At 32.8% G+C, this 14,994-nt stretch overlaps 1 protein-coding gene across 1 annotated transcript in view; it reads right to left on the bottom strand.

Annotated features, from left to right (window-relative positions):
- Positions 1-4,607: 4,607 nt before the first annotated feature.
- LOC142318421 (dynein regulatory complex protein 1) overlaps positions 4,608-14,994 on the bottom strand; it is a 112,848-nt gene continuing 102,461 nt past the window's right edge. The window contains exons 16-17 of the mRNA XM_075355006.1: positions 13,199-13,287; positions 4,608-4,958 (exon numbers count right to left, since the gene is read on the bottom strand). Of these exons, the coding sequence (XP_075211121.1) occupies positions 4,785-4,958; positions 13,199-13,287 (263 nt within the window). The 3' untranslated portion in view covers positions 4,608-4,784. The remainder of the gene's footprint in view (positions 4,959-13,198; positions 13,288-14,994) is intronic.

The following is a 14,994-nucleotide window of genomic DNA, read 5'->3' on the forward strand; positions in this document are numbered from 1 at the left end:
TTGACTACCACTATTGGTGTGCATCATCTTCAGAAACAATAAGAAAAACCTAAGATGAATAGCATAATTCAATAAAGTAATATACTTGCATTTTGTGAAAAAAAAATCATTATTACACCAGTATCTTTATTCAGTAGGGCAACAATTTTTTTTACAGATATCAAAAAAGGAGAGGGTTCTCAACTCAACCCACATCTATGTTTACATTTTTTAGTGATGTTCATGTATAGTTTTGTATTGGCTAAACATATTTGAACTGTTATTTTTTATTTTTTCTGTTTGTAAGGGAACTTTCCCTGCTAGTCCCATGTATATATTTAATTGAAATCAGTTTTTTTTAGAAATTCACAAACAGCCAAGCTCATAATCTCCATATCTCTGTCAGCGATTTGTCAAAGTGGTTTATTTCCAAAAAACACAAGCCTTTGTTAAGTATAGTGCTTTGTAATTTGTATACCTGCTTGATCTAATTAAGCGAAATTATTTCTTAAAGGGATTAATGGTTTATTTATCCTTTTAGATTATTGGAACCTCATATCCTTTAGTGACTTGAAGAGTTGCACTGACAGGTGTAATTATAGCCTTATACATTTTCACACCATATAATTACCAATGGAAACTGAATTAAAACAGTATCTAACTGCTGTCCATCTTCTAACTGTCTCTCCTGAAAGAGAGAGTTTTCAACTTTTGATCAAAAGTTCTGATTTTGATGATTTTTTTTTAAACAATACAGTTGCTAGTGGTGGTCCTATTCCATTGCTAAATTGTATTAGACCAATGGAAAAAAAGTCATGGGTAAAAACAGTCTTTTTTTGTTTCAAGAGAATATATTTTTTTCTTACAAATAGTATGTTTGGTAAGCCTGCTCATACTTCAGTTTCATCAAAGTTACAAAACTAAAAAGAGTAAAATAAAAACTAAAAAAAAAACTTAAGTGACAAACCAAAATGAAAATAAAATCAATTTTAAAAGCAAACTGCATTGAAAAGCAAAAAAATTTCTGTAAGTTTGAAATATGCACCAAATTTTAAATGGATTATGAGTACATTAGATATGGATTACAAAATTAAAAGTGCGAGAGGTATATTTTACAAAATTTGTTTGAATTTGGTGCCAAATTCAAAGAATTAGTTTCAAAGAGTGTGCTAAGGGAATAGTAGAAAAATTATTTTTTCTTTTAGAGCAATTTATTTTTTAAATTTGTATTTTTGTATGTAAAACGTTTTTATAACAAAAAATAAATAATTTTTATAATAGAAAAAAATTACTTTTCTCTTTTTAGTGCAATTTATTGTTTAGATTTATTTTTTATAGATAAAACCTTTTTATAAATTAAGATAAGATATGTTGTTTAAGTTGAATTAAAAATATGACTACTTGATATGACTATAACGCCAAGGACTGCTGTTGAAAGGTGTAGTGTTGTTGCACGACAATGCCCGCACTGCTGAAACACTCCAGAAACTCAACTTTGAAGTACTGGCTCATCCTCCGTACAGTCCTGATCTTGCTCCTTCTGACTACCACTTGTTTGGTCCACTCAAAGAGGCATTAAAGGGCCGTTGATTTACCTCGGATGAAACAGTGAAAAAAGCGGTGCATTCCTGGCTTGCAGCTCAACCGAAAACCTTCTTTTATAAGAACATCAGGAAGCTTGTACAACGATGGACCAAGTGCATTGAAATGCAAGGGAACTATGTTGAAAAATGATGTACATGCAAGTTTCCTATTTGTATTGCAGTAAAATACATTGCGGATAATAATTGACTTACCCTCATACTTTTTGTAATTTTTTTTTGGTGAAAACATTTTTGAATTCAATTATTTAATTACATGCTTCATTAAGATAATTTTAATCTTATAAAATAACAATACAATATAATAACAATATCTTATAAAACACACTACAACGCAGTTATAAAACCAGATGCCATTTATGCAGCAGAAACTCTCTTCCACCTGAATGAACAATCACAGACAGACTCCAGAAAATCGAAAGAAGAGTTGGAAGAACCTACATCAATAAAAAGTACGAAAAAGACGAGCAGTGGTGGATTGTACTCGACAGAGTCATGTACAAAGAGTGAGAACTCATCACTGATAACATGCGTAAGAAGAGACTAGGATTCTTTGGTCATATCATGAGGATGCAAGATTCAAGAATTCTGAAACAACTAGTGAGTACAATCTCAACTTGAAAAACACCAAGACCAGATGCAGATAGATCAGAGAAATAAGAGAGGATCTGAAGGAAATTGGCCTTATACCAGAAGACACCACAGATAAGATAAAATTAAACAAGAAAATCAAGAACAAAAATAATCGCTTCACATTCACAAGAAAAAACTCACAACATGAACATTTTAAACACTAGAAAGGGCACAAAGATTGGAATGCATGAAAATGTACTGGGAGTTCTACAAGGTCCAAACAGTCCATCGAAGAGACTTGCATAATAGACTAAGTGATCCTACGCGGTCATAAAAGATAATAAAATAATATTTTTTGTTTGTTTTTACAGGTAGCAATGGATATCTGATATGATGACAATAATAGTTCTAAATACTTAAATACAAGGCTTATTCAGAAAAAACCGAACTTTATTTTTTTAATCTTCATTATTAATTTTACAGATTGTTGGTCCTTGTCCTCTTCAAAGTACTTCCCTCCTATTCACACAATTTTCCCAGGAGTGTTTGCACTTTGCAAAGCAGTCCTGGATAGCTCCATTTTAAATGGCCTTTAATGATTGTGATGAATTTGCTTTAATGTCATCAATAGTCTCAAAACAGCATCACAGCATCCTTTCATCACTGATTTTAGTTTCAGTAATAAGAAAATATTGCATGGAGGCAGGTTTGGTGAGTACGGAGGCTTAGGAAGGACAGTTGTCTGATTTTTGGCACAAAACTGATTAATTGACAAAGCCGAATGTGCAGGTGCATTGTCGTGGTGAAGGAACCATGGGTTATATTGCTTTTGCTTTTTTGCAACTTCAGTCTTTTTATGCAGATTTTTTCATGTAACTGTTGTAAAACGCCTTGATAGTACAGACAGTTTACTATTTCACCAAGAATTCAAAATGCATAATTTCATTAAAATAAAAAAAAAACAGAGAGCATCACTTTGACATTTTGATGTGCTTTCTTGGAGATCCTTTGCCGATCTATTGATTGAACTTTTGTCTCAATTTTGTAGCCATAAACTGAGCTTTTGTCTCCTGTTATGATTTTTTGCATGAATATTTCATCAGCATCGGTTTCGGTTTGTTTAAGTAGTTACAGACAAACATCCAGTTAATGTTCTTTTTCCTGTTTGGACATCAAACAAGGAACAAACTTTACTACAACCTGATACATGTTCAATTTTTCAGTCAAAATGTCACGGCATGATCCAATGGATACAAGTTCTTCAAGTTGCAAGTTCTCTGACAGTCAATCGGCAATTTGCATGCACTAGATCATTGATTTTCTGAACGTGGATGTCAAGTTGAAGTCAAATGCCCTCCTGGTCGAAAGTCATCTTCATTTGACTGATGACCACTTTTAAATTGTGAAAACCTTTTGTAAAATTGTGTACGATCCAGAGAATCAACTTCATAAGATCTTTTGAAAAGTTGAAACATTTCTGTGAAAATTTCCCCATTTCATGGAAAATTTTAGGTAGTATTGTTGCTTCCAAAAATCGCACAATACAAAAAATCACTACTAACACTTAAACACATTGCTTTCAAATAACAATAACACGAAACCTAAATGAGATATCAACAATCCAACATGTGGTTACAGAAGAGGTTATGGGAAACACAATGCTGCCAACCGCACATCATTAAATATCTTCGTTGACATGTAATTAAAAATGTTCAGTTATTTTCTGAACAGACCTCGTATTAATCAAAATGAATTGTCTTTGTCAAAAGCTAACCAATATGTAGTTCAATAAATAGAAAATTAATTACCAATACATTTCTTTTAAATTGATATATGTCTTCCAATTTCTATGTATTATAGGCATAAAACATTGTAAACAGTTCTGATCAAGGTTTTATCATGTTTGCCTTTGGTCCAAGAAGGCAAATGCCAAAATAGTTGTTTTGCTTTCTGTGTAACTTTTTCCTTATCTCAATTTAAGTAAATGTTATTTAAATTGTTATATGTTGCAATTTATTTGATTTCCTACCACTAGAACTCATTTTTTTGTACCACTGTTCTCACACAATACATGATGACCTTGGGACAATCAAACTCATCCAATATATCTATGTATTCTCAGATATTATAAATATTACAGTATTATAATGATGTAAAACTTTCTGATTCATCAAACATTTTGCAATCTTTGTAAACAAATATTGTCAACGCAAAAATGTACAATGCAAGGGAAAGTTTTTGACATTTTTCTGTCAGTAAAATTTTGCACAAATTTCTTCAAATGCATAGCTTTCTCTACTTTTAGCTGACAAAAGATAATTCACAACTACAAGAAAGAAATGTAGGGTAACATGCATCCAACTTTTGGATCAAGCAGACAAGTTAGTTTATCAAATAAAAAACATATCCAATCATAATAAAATTTAATAGATCAAAAGATGAATGCTACTTATACTTAAAGCAAATGTAAAATACACTTGACTAAGTAAAACTTAAAAGCAGCAATTTATTACATTTTACACTTAACATATATACTCTAAACCTTTAAATTCAGTTAAAAGAAAAATCACACAAAAAAAACTGCTGCCAACATAAAAGTAAAATTTTAAGTTATTTGTAATGATCTATTAATTAATTGATTGAAAATATATCAGATAGATAACTCAATATAGAATCGTCAGCATGAGGCACATCATCGTCAGGATGAGATATATTATCGTCAGGATGAGGAATATTTGATATTGATAAATAATCTACATCTTCATCTTCATCAACAAGAGGAATTAATTCGTCTTCTTTCTTCCCCTGGAAGAATTATAAATTTAAAAAATAAATAAGAATTCTGGATAACTGAACAAAAAATATTTTGTCCCAGAATAACATTTCAAAAGCATACCATTAAAACTAAATGAAGACTAAAGATCCAACCTCAAAGACTGGAGGAAAAAATCTTAATTGCATGGCCTGTATGTAACTCACCTTAGACTTCAAAACTGTTAATGTTTTTTTGAAAGAATATTTTAAGTAGGTCATACTTACTTATCCACAGTTGGGATCACAGATTTTTACTTCCTTGTACAAAGTAAAGGAAAACCCTGCGAAAAACCCTGGTTTTCAGATTTCAATGGAAATGGAAGTATCCATTTTGATTAGTTTCAGTGTAACATTTGTATGTACGTATATACATATTTATCTTGCATAACTCAAAAACGATTAGTCATAGGTTGTTGAAATTTTGGATTTGGGTCTGTTGTAACATCTAGTTGATCTAGTTGTGCACCTCCCCTTTTGATTATAATCAACTGGACCAAAAGTGTCCAAAAAGCCCAAAATCCTAAAAATTTGGATTTTGGACTTTTTCTTAACTGCAGTTATAAAACCTCATTGAGAGTTTTTCAAGGATATATCATAAGTTATTTTAAAAACAGTAATTCATAACATTTTACACTTAACAGACATACTCTATACCTTTAAACTCGACTAAGAAAAATCACATAAAAAACTGCCAAACAAAAAACCTGTACCACTTATGATATACCATAAGTGGTACTTACGAGGGTTATTTTTTTTTCAAGGTCCAATCGGTCATGAAATTACAACCACAGTGAAAATAAAAAATTTTTTATTTGTAACAAGTACTTACATAGTTACGCTATTTCTCTACATAGTCGCCACTCCGATTTAGACATTTATCGTAGCGTGGTACCAACTTCCCAATAACCTTGTCATAGAACGGAGCCGCCTGTGTTTTCAGCCATGTTTCTATGCTGGCCTGCAGTTTGATGTCTGTGCCAAAATGTTGTCCTCCTAGCCAGTGTTTCATGTGAGCTAAGAGGTGAAAATCGGATGGAGCGAAGTCCAGGCTGTATGGTGGGTGATCAAACACTTCCCAAAGAAAACGCTGCAGGAGCTTCTTTGTTATAGCTGCAGTGTGCGGCCGAGCATTGTCATGGAGAAAACAATGCCTGATGACAACATTCCTCTCCGCTTATTCTGAATTGCCCTTTGTAGACGTTGAAGAGTCACGCAGTATGAGGCTGCAGTGATGGTCATGCCACGTTCCATGAATTCCACAAAGAGAACTCCATTCCGGTCCCAGAACACAGTAGCCATACACTTTCTGTTGGAGAAGGTTCGCTTGAACTTCTTTGGTTTACTGGGAGAATGAGAATGCATCCACTGTTTGGATTGTTCTTTTGTTTCTTCAGTTTCGAAATGGACCCATGTCTCGTCCCATGTGACAATTTTTTCAAAAAATCTTTTCCTTCATTGTGGTAGCGCTGTAGAACCATTAGGGAGGCGTCCATTCTCATTGTTTTGTGATGGTCGGACAGCATCTTGGGAATCCATCTCGTACACAGTTTGCGGTACTGAAGTCTCTCACTCACAATGGTGTAGAGAACTGACCTTGAAATTTCAGGAAACTAATCACTCAATACAGAAATTGTGAACCGACGATTTTCTCGAATCGCCTCATCCACTCGCTCAACGAGATCATCGGTTGACACTCGCTTCCTTCCCTGACCACCTGCATCATGAACATCTGCACGTCCTACTTTAAAGTTCCTGCAACATTGTCGCACTTTGCTGTCACTCATTGAAGTTTCACTGTACACATTATTTATTCGTCGATGAATTTCAGCTGCATTACACCCCTCAGTCTGAAGAAATCTAATTACCGCACGCACTTCACACTTGGCAGGAGACATGTTTGTCTCAATGCCACACTTGGCATTGTTGTAGACATGTTTACGTGCTAGCTGCGTGTTCAGAACTAAACGAAGTGCGTGGCGTGATTGAAGGCCATACTAGAGATGCCACGCAACACACATGCGCAAAGGTTCATCCGATTTTTGCACAGTTTTTTATTTCGCGACCTATTGGACCTTGGAAAAAAATAACCCTCGTATTTTTCATTGATTCCAGAGGTATATACAAATAAAATTTTAATTAATGAAATATTTGGATCTTACAAGGGGAAGATACATTGGTTCCAATCTGACTTCTTTTTTTTTTTTTTTAATTTAAATACTAATACAATATAGAGGTTAATATTATTAACCTCTGATAGTAAAAAAAATTACAATAAATAATAATTCAATAATAACAATAAAAAAAATATGAAAAAATATCATATGTTATTAATGAAATAAAATATTATGTACTTTTCATTTAAAAAAAATGTGTACATGTAATTTAATAGGCATACCACATGACTTCCTCACGTGGTGTCCATGTCAGATTTTTGCTATAATTTTCTCCACAATTTTTTTGATTGGGTCTCTTTTATGCTGTTGTTCAATACTTTAGTTTGTAAACACCACTCCTCAACTCTTTGCAAAGGATGTCTCTTGTGCAGGGTTTAGCTCATGAATGCCCCCACAAAGAAAACATCAAGCTGAACTAAAATATACAAATTTTAGAGTCTGACAGAACTGTTGTCTCATCCGAATCTTAAACATACCTAAAATTTTTAAGAGTAAAAGGCTACAGAGCAAGGCCTTTCCTTGAATATCAAGTACGACTTTCTTATCACATTTTAAATATCTTTTCATATTTCACTTCTGCATGTTTGAAACTCTGACAATTAAAGAACAACCTTTGCTTCAGAATATTTCAACAAACACATACAAATATCCAACCATTTGTTCTGAGAAGAAAATTTTCAATTGTTATATCAACTGGCTGATCTCTGTGGTGGAGCAATAGCCCTTTTGTCAAAGGTCCCAACATATTTTCTTTATCTCTTCATGCATGAATATATTATTTTGACCATAATGGATCACTTAGGTTCATTTTTTTTGACAAGTTCTTTCTTTTCTTGCTGATTTGTTGTTTTTCAGCTTTTCTTTTTTGCCAGCAATTTCTAAGGGTTTCAGTTCTTCTTGCCCTTTCTTGTTCAGAGTACACCCGGCTTATTATTTTCTTGGGTTTTGATAGGAATCTTGTTTCTTTATTTTTTAATTTCTCATAGTTTCCGGTTTTCGTTTTTAGGTTTTCACGGGTTATGTCTAATTCCTCCATGTCTTTCTGTACTTCGTATAACCAGTTCGGTCTGCTTTTTTTGTTCCAGAAAAGTTCGATTACCATCTGATAAGTCTGGTCTCTTCCATTCTGAAAATATGTCCTAGAAAGGAAATTCTCTTCTTTCTAAATTTATTAGTTATCGGGATGATCGTTTCGTAAATTTCTTCGTTTGGAATAATTCTCCAAATCCCGTCTTTTTTAATGTTTTTCCCGATGCATCGTCGTAGAATTTGTCTTTCAATCTTTTCCAGTTTGTCGGTAAACCTTGTCTGGTAAGGTCCAAATATGGTTTTACATCCGTAAAGTATTTCTGGTTGGATAACTGAGTTATAATGTCTTATTTTTGTGTTTATGGATATGCATTTTTTGTTATAGATGTTTTGTGTTTTTATTGTGGCTTTGATGAGTTTATTTATTCTTTCATTCCAGTTTGGATTTTCTTGGAGGTTGTGTGTGATGTTTTCCCCCAAATTTACAAACAATTTAAAATTGTTTTTTTTTTTTTTATTTTCAAGATGTTGGAATTTTAGCGACCAATAATTTAGTTAATATATTACAGGTATACCAAAATAGTGTTAAATAAATTATAAGTATATAAATTAAGAATAGCTTTAACAGTCAAATTACTTTATAAAATTTTTTCCATATTCAATTTCAATATGGTGGCCATAAAGAAAAACACAATTTTGGCTCTAAGTGAAGATATGGACAGGCCCTTGAACTTAAACTGATTGTTTGTTAGGAAAGAGTAGAGATGTCTCTTGGAAGCATGGAATACAGAGACATCTTATACGTTTATAGTCAGCTCTTTCACTGTGGAACATTATGAATTAATTGATCATATTCTTCTCTAATAGAATAAAAACCATTACCAACAATTTTAACAAATTCTTACCCTTCACATCCATCCTACTATTAACTACTATTATATAATTCAATTATATATTATATAATTCACTTATATATATATAAATATATATAATTCGTTATGTAATAAAATTGTTGAAATCCACACTTTAGTATAAAAAAATTTCCTACCTTTTAACTAAATCCAAAATAACAAATAAAAAAAGAGCAGCTATATTGAGACCAACCATTAGAAAAATTGTAAAATATACTAAAATGGTAGAAAAACTCTGCTCTTAAGTGTAGTTAAAATAATCTAAGCGTGTTAAAATAATAACAATTTTTATAATTTATTAAAGAAGTTATAGAGCTTAAAATTCCTATCACAATTTTTATGTATAATTTGTTATAAGTCCTACAAGTTTTTTCAAATAAATTGAATTCTAATGCAAAGGTCAGAAAAGAACAAAGTTCTTTTTGTCTTCAGTCATTTGACTGGTTTGTTGCACCTCTCCAAGATTTCCTATCTAGTGTCAGTCATTTCATTTTGGTATACCCCCTACATCTTACATCCCCAACAATTTGTTTTAAATATTCCAAACGTTGCCTGCCTGCACAATTTTCCCATCTACCTGACCCTCCAATTTCAAAGTGACTACACCAGGATGCATTAAGATGTGGCCTATAACTGCTCTCTTCTTTTACCTATATGTTTCCAAATGCTTCTTCCTTTCTTCACCAATTTTCCACAACACCTCTTCATTTGTCAATTTTCCATCCATCTGATTTTTAACACTCCCCTATAACATCACATTTCAAAAGCTTCTAACCTTTTCTTCTCAGGTACTCTGATCGTCCAAATTTCACTTCTATATAAAGCAATGCTCCAAACATATACTTTCAAAAATGTTTCCTGATGTTTAAATTAATTTTTGATGTAAGGAAATTGTATTTCTTACTGAAGGCTCGTTTTGCCTATGCTATTTGGCATTTTATATCGCTCCTGCTTTGTCCATCTTTAGAAATTCTACTTCCCAAATAACTAAATTCTTCTACCTCCATAGTCCTTCATCGTCCAATTTTTATATTCAGTGGTCCATCTACTTTATTTCTACTACATTTCATTACTTTTGTTTTGTTCTTGTTTATTTTCATGCGGTAGTTCTTGCATAGGACTTCATCCATGCCGTTCATTGTTTCTTCTAAATCCTTTTTACTCTCAGCTAGAATTACTACATCATCAGAAAATCGTAGCACCATTAATCTGCTAGTTCTAAGTAAACATTAAAAATTAATGGGGTCAGGGACTTCCTTATCTGACTCCCTTTTTTATTACTGATTCTTTATTATCCTCATTAACTATTACCGTTGCAGTTTGATTCTTGTAAATGTTAGCAATTGTTCTTGTGTCTCGATGCTTGAACCTTACATTTTTTAAAAGGCTGAACATTTTATTTCAGTTATATGATATGAAATGTCTTTTCCAAGTCTTTAAATACCAAGTACATTGGTTTGTTTTTCTTTAATTTTCCTTCTACTATTAATCTGAGCACTAAAATTGCTTCCCTTGTCAATATAGTTTTCCTGAAACCAAACTGGTCTTCTAACACTTCTTCCATTTTCCTCCCAATTCTTCTGTACAGAATTCCAGTTAAAATTTTTGATACACGAGTAGTTAAGCTAATTGCTCTGTATTCTTCACATTTACCTGCTCCTGCTTCCTTTGGCATCATGACAATAAAACTGTTTTTGAAGCCTGATGGAACTTCCCCTTTTTTGTAAATAATACACACCAATTTGTATAATTTATCTATAGCTTCCTCACCTACACTGCAATTATTCTGCAGGTATCCTTCTATCCCAGGAACCTTTTTCCCATTCAAATCCTTTAATGCTCTATTATATTCAGATTTAAGTATTCTATCTCCCTTTTCATCCTCTTCAACTTCCTCTAAAACACCAGTTTCTAATTCATTTCCTCTGTATAAATATTCAATATATTCCACCTGCCTATCGACCTTTTCTTTGGTATTAGAAATAGGTGTACCATCTTTATTTAACACATTATAGATTTTAACTTATTTACCACAAAATTCTTCTTAACTTTAAATGTCTGTTGTACCAATGATTATTTCTCTTTCCAATTCTGAACACTTTTCTTTAATCCACTCTTCTTTTGCTAATTTGCACTTCCTGTTTATAGTATTTCTTAATTGTCAATAGGTCCTTTTACCTTCTTCATCACCAGCATTCTTATACTTTCTATGCTCATCCATCAACTGTAATATAAACTCTGATATCCAAGGTTTTCTACCAGTTCTCTTTGTTCTACCTAAGTTTGTTTATGCTGACTTAAGAATTTCATTTTTAACATTCTCCCATTCTTCTTCTATATTTTCTACTTAGATCTCTTGTGATGTTTTCCTCAAAAATCTTCTTTATCTCCTCTTTCTCAAGGTTCTCTAAATTCCACCAATTCATCTGACACCTTTTCTTCAGGTTTTTAAATCTATATTTCATTATCACTAAATTATAGTTGCTATCAATGTCTGGTCCTGGATATGCTTTGTAGTCAACAAGTTGATTTCTAAATCTTTGATTAACCATGATATAATCTATCTGATACCTTGCAGTATCACCTGGCTTTTTCCATGTGTATATTCTTCTATTATGGTTTTTAGAGCAAGTTGGCAATTACTAAATTATACTTTGAGTAAAACTCAATAAGTCGGTCCCCTCTTTCATTTCTTTTGTCCAGCCTGTATTCAACCACAATATTTCCTTCCTTGGCTTTTCCGATGCTTGCATTCCAATCTCCAACTATTATTAAATTTTCATCCCCTTTTATGTGTTTAATTTCTTTGTATACACACTCTACCTCATCATTGTCATGGGCACTTGTAGGCATACAGACGTTAACAATCGTTGTCAGTTTAGGTGTTGAATTTATCCTGATTACAATGATTCTTTTGCTAAGCTTTTGGAAATACTCTACTCTCTTCCCTACCTTCTTGTTCATTATGAAACTTACTCCTACCTGCCCTTTATTTGAAGTTGAGTTCTAAAATCACCTGACCAAAAGTGGTTTTCATTTTCCCACCAAACCTCGCCAATTTCTACTACATCTACATTTAACCTACCCATTTCTCTCTTTGAATTTTGTAACCTACCAGCCTCTTTTAGACTTCTAACATTCCATATTGACTTGTAGAATGTTATTTTTTAATTTTCTGTGACCCCTTCCTTAGCAGTCTCCACCCGGAGATCCAAATGAGAGACTAGAAATTTTACCAACGAATATTTTACCAAGGAAGGTGCCTTCATCTTTGTTATATGAAAATATAGAGAGCTACATTTTCTTGGAAAAAAATAACAGCTGTAGTTTTAATACAGCTGCGTGGTACTCAGAATATTGAATGATATTGATATGGTCTTCGTGACTTACACTCTTAACAGCTACTGAAAGAGCTGCTCCCCTCTTTCAGAAATCATTCCTTTGTCTGGCTCTCTCAACAGATAACACTCTGATATGGTTGCACCTTCGGTCTAGGTACTCTGTATCACTGAGCACTTAAGCCCCCACACTATGGTAAGGTCTCATGATTAATAGAGCGGATAACAAAGTTTAACATGACATAAAATACAATTCTTTCTAATGAAGAGGTCATAAGACATAACACTTTGAAGTAAGGTTTTTCATGTTACTGCTACACTGAATTACTTTAATTATCTGAATCCATGATTAAAAAAAATATGCAAACATTAAATACAACATTTATTTTGTAAACCACAGTCAAAGTTCTTATGAAATTGTTAAAAAATATATCCTGAATAATGATTTTTATGTTTTTTCCATCACCTCATACAACATTCAGTTTATCTGAGAGTTACAACTCAAGAGTTTTTTAATATTACACAATTCACACTTATAAAAATATATTTTTCATTTATCAGAACAAAAACAAGCTACAAATTTAGACAGACAGAACTACAAGTATTTTCTGCTCAGTATATGATACTTTACCTTAGGAGATGACTCATTCTTGAATTACAATAAAATAAATTTGTAATGATTTTAAAAATATTAATAACTCTAGAAATCAAATTTTTTTTAGAACTAATTAAACATATCACCTAAATTCAACAAAAAAAGTCCTGTAAACAATACTTACAGCAGGAATGGCATAGTTCCGCAGAAGTCTTTTTAAATCACTGTTCTGAATTTTTAACTTCTTTATTTGTAAATTTATCATGTGGCGATCTATAACAAAGGTATAAGGTTAACAAAAACTCTAATACTTTATAAATCTCAAATTAAAATATTTACCATACCTTGTTGTCAATACTTTTTTGTTTTCTAAACAGTTTGGTACATATTTTCATAAATACTTAAATTATATTGTTAAAAAGTTTTACTTTGCACATTGGCAAAAAACAAAAACTGTAAATCTGTAAATCTTGAATGAAAAATTTTTAAATAAATGAACATAATTTATGAAAAACAATTAATAATATTTTACTAAAAGTAAATGACAGAAATAGTTCTATTAGAACTATACTTACTTATTATTCACATAATACAAAAAATACACATACATATGCATTATATTTAAAAGAAAGTTTAAAAATAATAATATAAAATTTATACAGAGTGATTCAAAGAAACGGAATTTCTACAATTGCTTCTCGGATCTTTGAAGAACTGAAGTTCTTCCGTTGTAGCAGGTCTACTGTGGAACACTTTGCTTTTAAGGTGACCCCACAAAAAGTAATCGCAAGCTGAGAGATCAGGCGATCTGGGAGGCCATCTAATGTCACCATTTCGTGAAATGACACGTTGTCCAAACAATCGGCGTACAGCTGCCATCGATATTCGTGCAGTATATGACGTTGCTCCGTCTTGTTGAAACCATGGCTACGTAATGAGCTGACATCACTGTAATCGCAAGACCGTTGTCGTCCTCAAAAAAATATGGGCCTATAACACCGTAAGATGACATAGCACACCACACGGTCACTTTCTGGCTGTGCAACGGACGCTGGTGTAGCTGCGTAGGATTTTCTTGTGCCCAGTATCTGAAATTTTGCTTGTTAACAAATCCACTGGGGTGGAAATACGCTTCGTCTGACATCCACAGTTCGTGAATAAACTCTTTGTTATCATTTATCTTCTGAAGCATTACATTACAGAATTGTGCTCGCACTACTGCATCTTTCGGTTTCAGTTGCTGGACGATCTGCAACTTGTATGGATTGTATTGCAAGTCCTTCACTAACATTCTTCGAACACTTGAACTATGCAATTGTAAAGATGCTGAGAGACGACGGATTGACCGATGTGGACTTCGTGTGACAGCATCTTGTAAAGCTTGAACATTCTGTGGTGTACGGACGGTTCGCTCACGGCCTGGAGGTTTCTTTTTCATTGCCGAACAAGTTTCCTCAAAATTAGATATCCATGTTTTAATTGCATGTGCTGATGGAACACGGTCGTGCCGTCCCAGATTAAAATGACGGAGAAATTCTCTACGCACTCCTCTACACTGTCATTGTTTTTGTAAAACGCTTTGATAGCAAATGCAAGTTGCGCACCACTCCAAGGATCCATGACAACTAAATGGCAGGTTAGGTTAGAGAGGCTGGTGCCACTTATCAAGTGGTACCACTCGCCCACGGCTACCAGCACAACTTTCAAAATTTCCCGTTTCTTTGAATCACCCTGTACATATATATTATAATAAAGTATATAAAAAACAACATTATTAAAAAGTCTAAGTACAAAAAAATTAATTTATGTTCACATACTGAAAAGAAAGAAAGAGGCAGAAAACAAGTATAATGTTTATAGAATAGTTTTTTGATATTCTTCAAAACATCTACAGAGACCGAAGGCTGGTAATCCAAGACAAACTGGGCAGTGATACATCGTGTCTTTGCGGATCTTTTTACCTGCATATACTCTACATTT

Source organism: Lycorma delicatula, chromosome 1 (assembly GCF_047948215.1).
Source record: "Lycorma delicatula isolate Av1 chromosome 1, ASM4794821v1, whole genome shotgun sequence".
In the NCBI taxonomy this organism is placed as follows: Eukaryota; Metazoa; Arthropoda; class Insecta; order Hemiptera; family Fulgoridae; genus Lycorma; species Lycorma delicatula.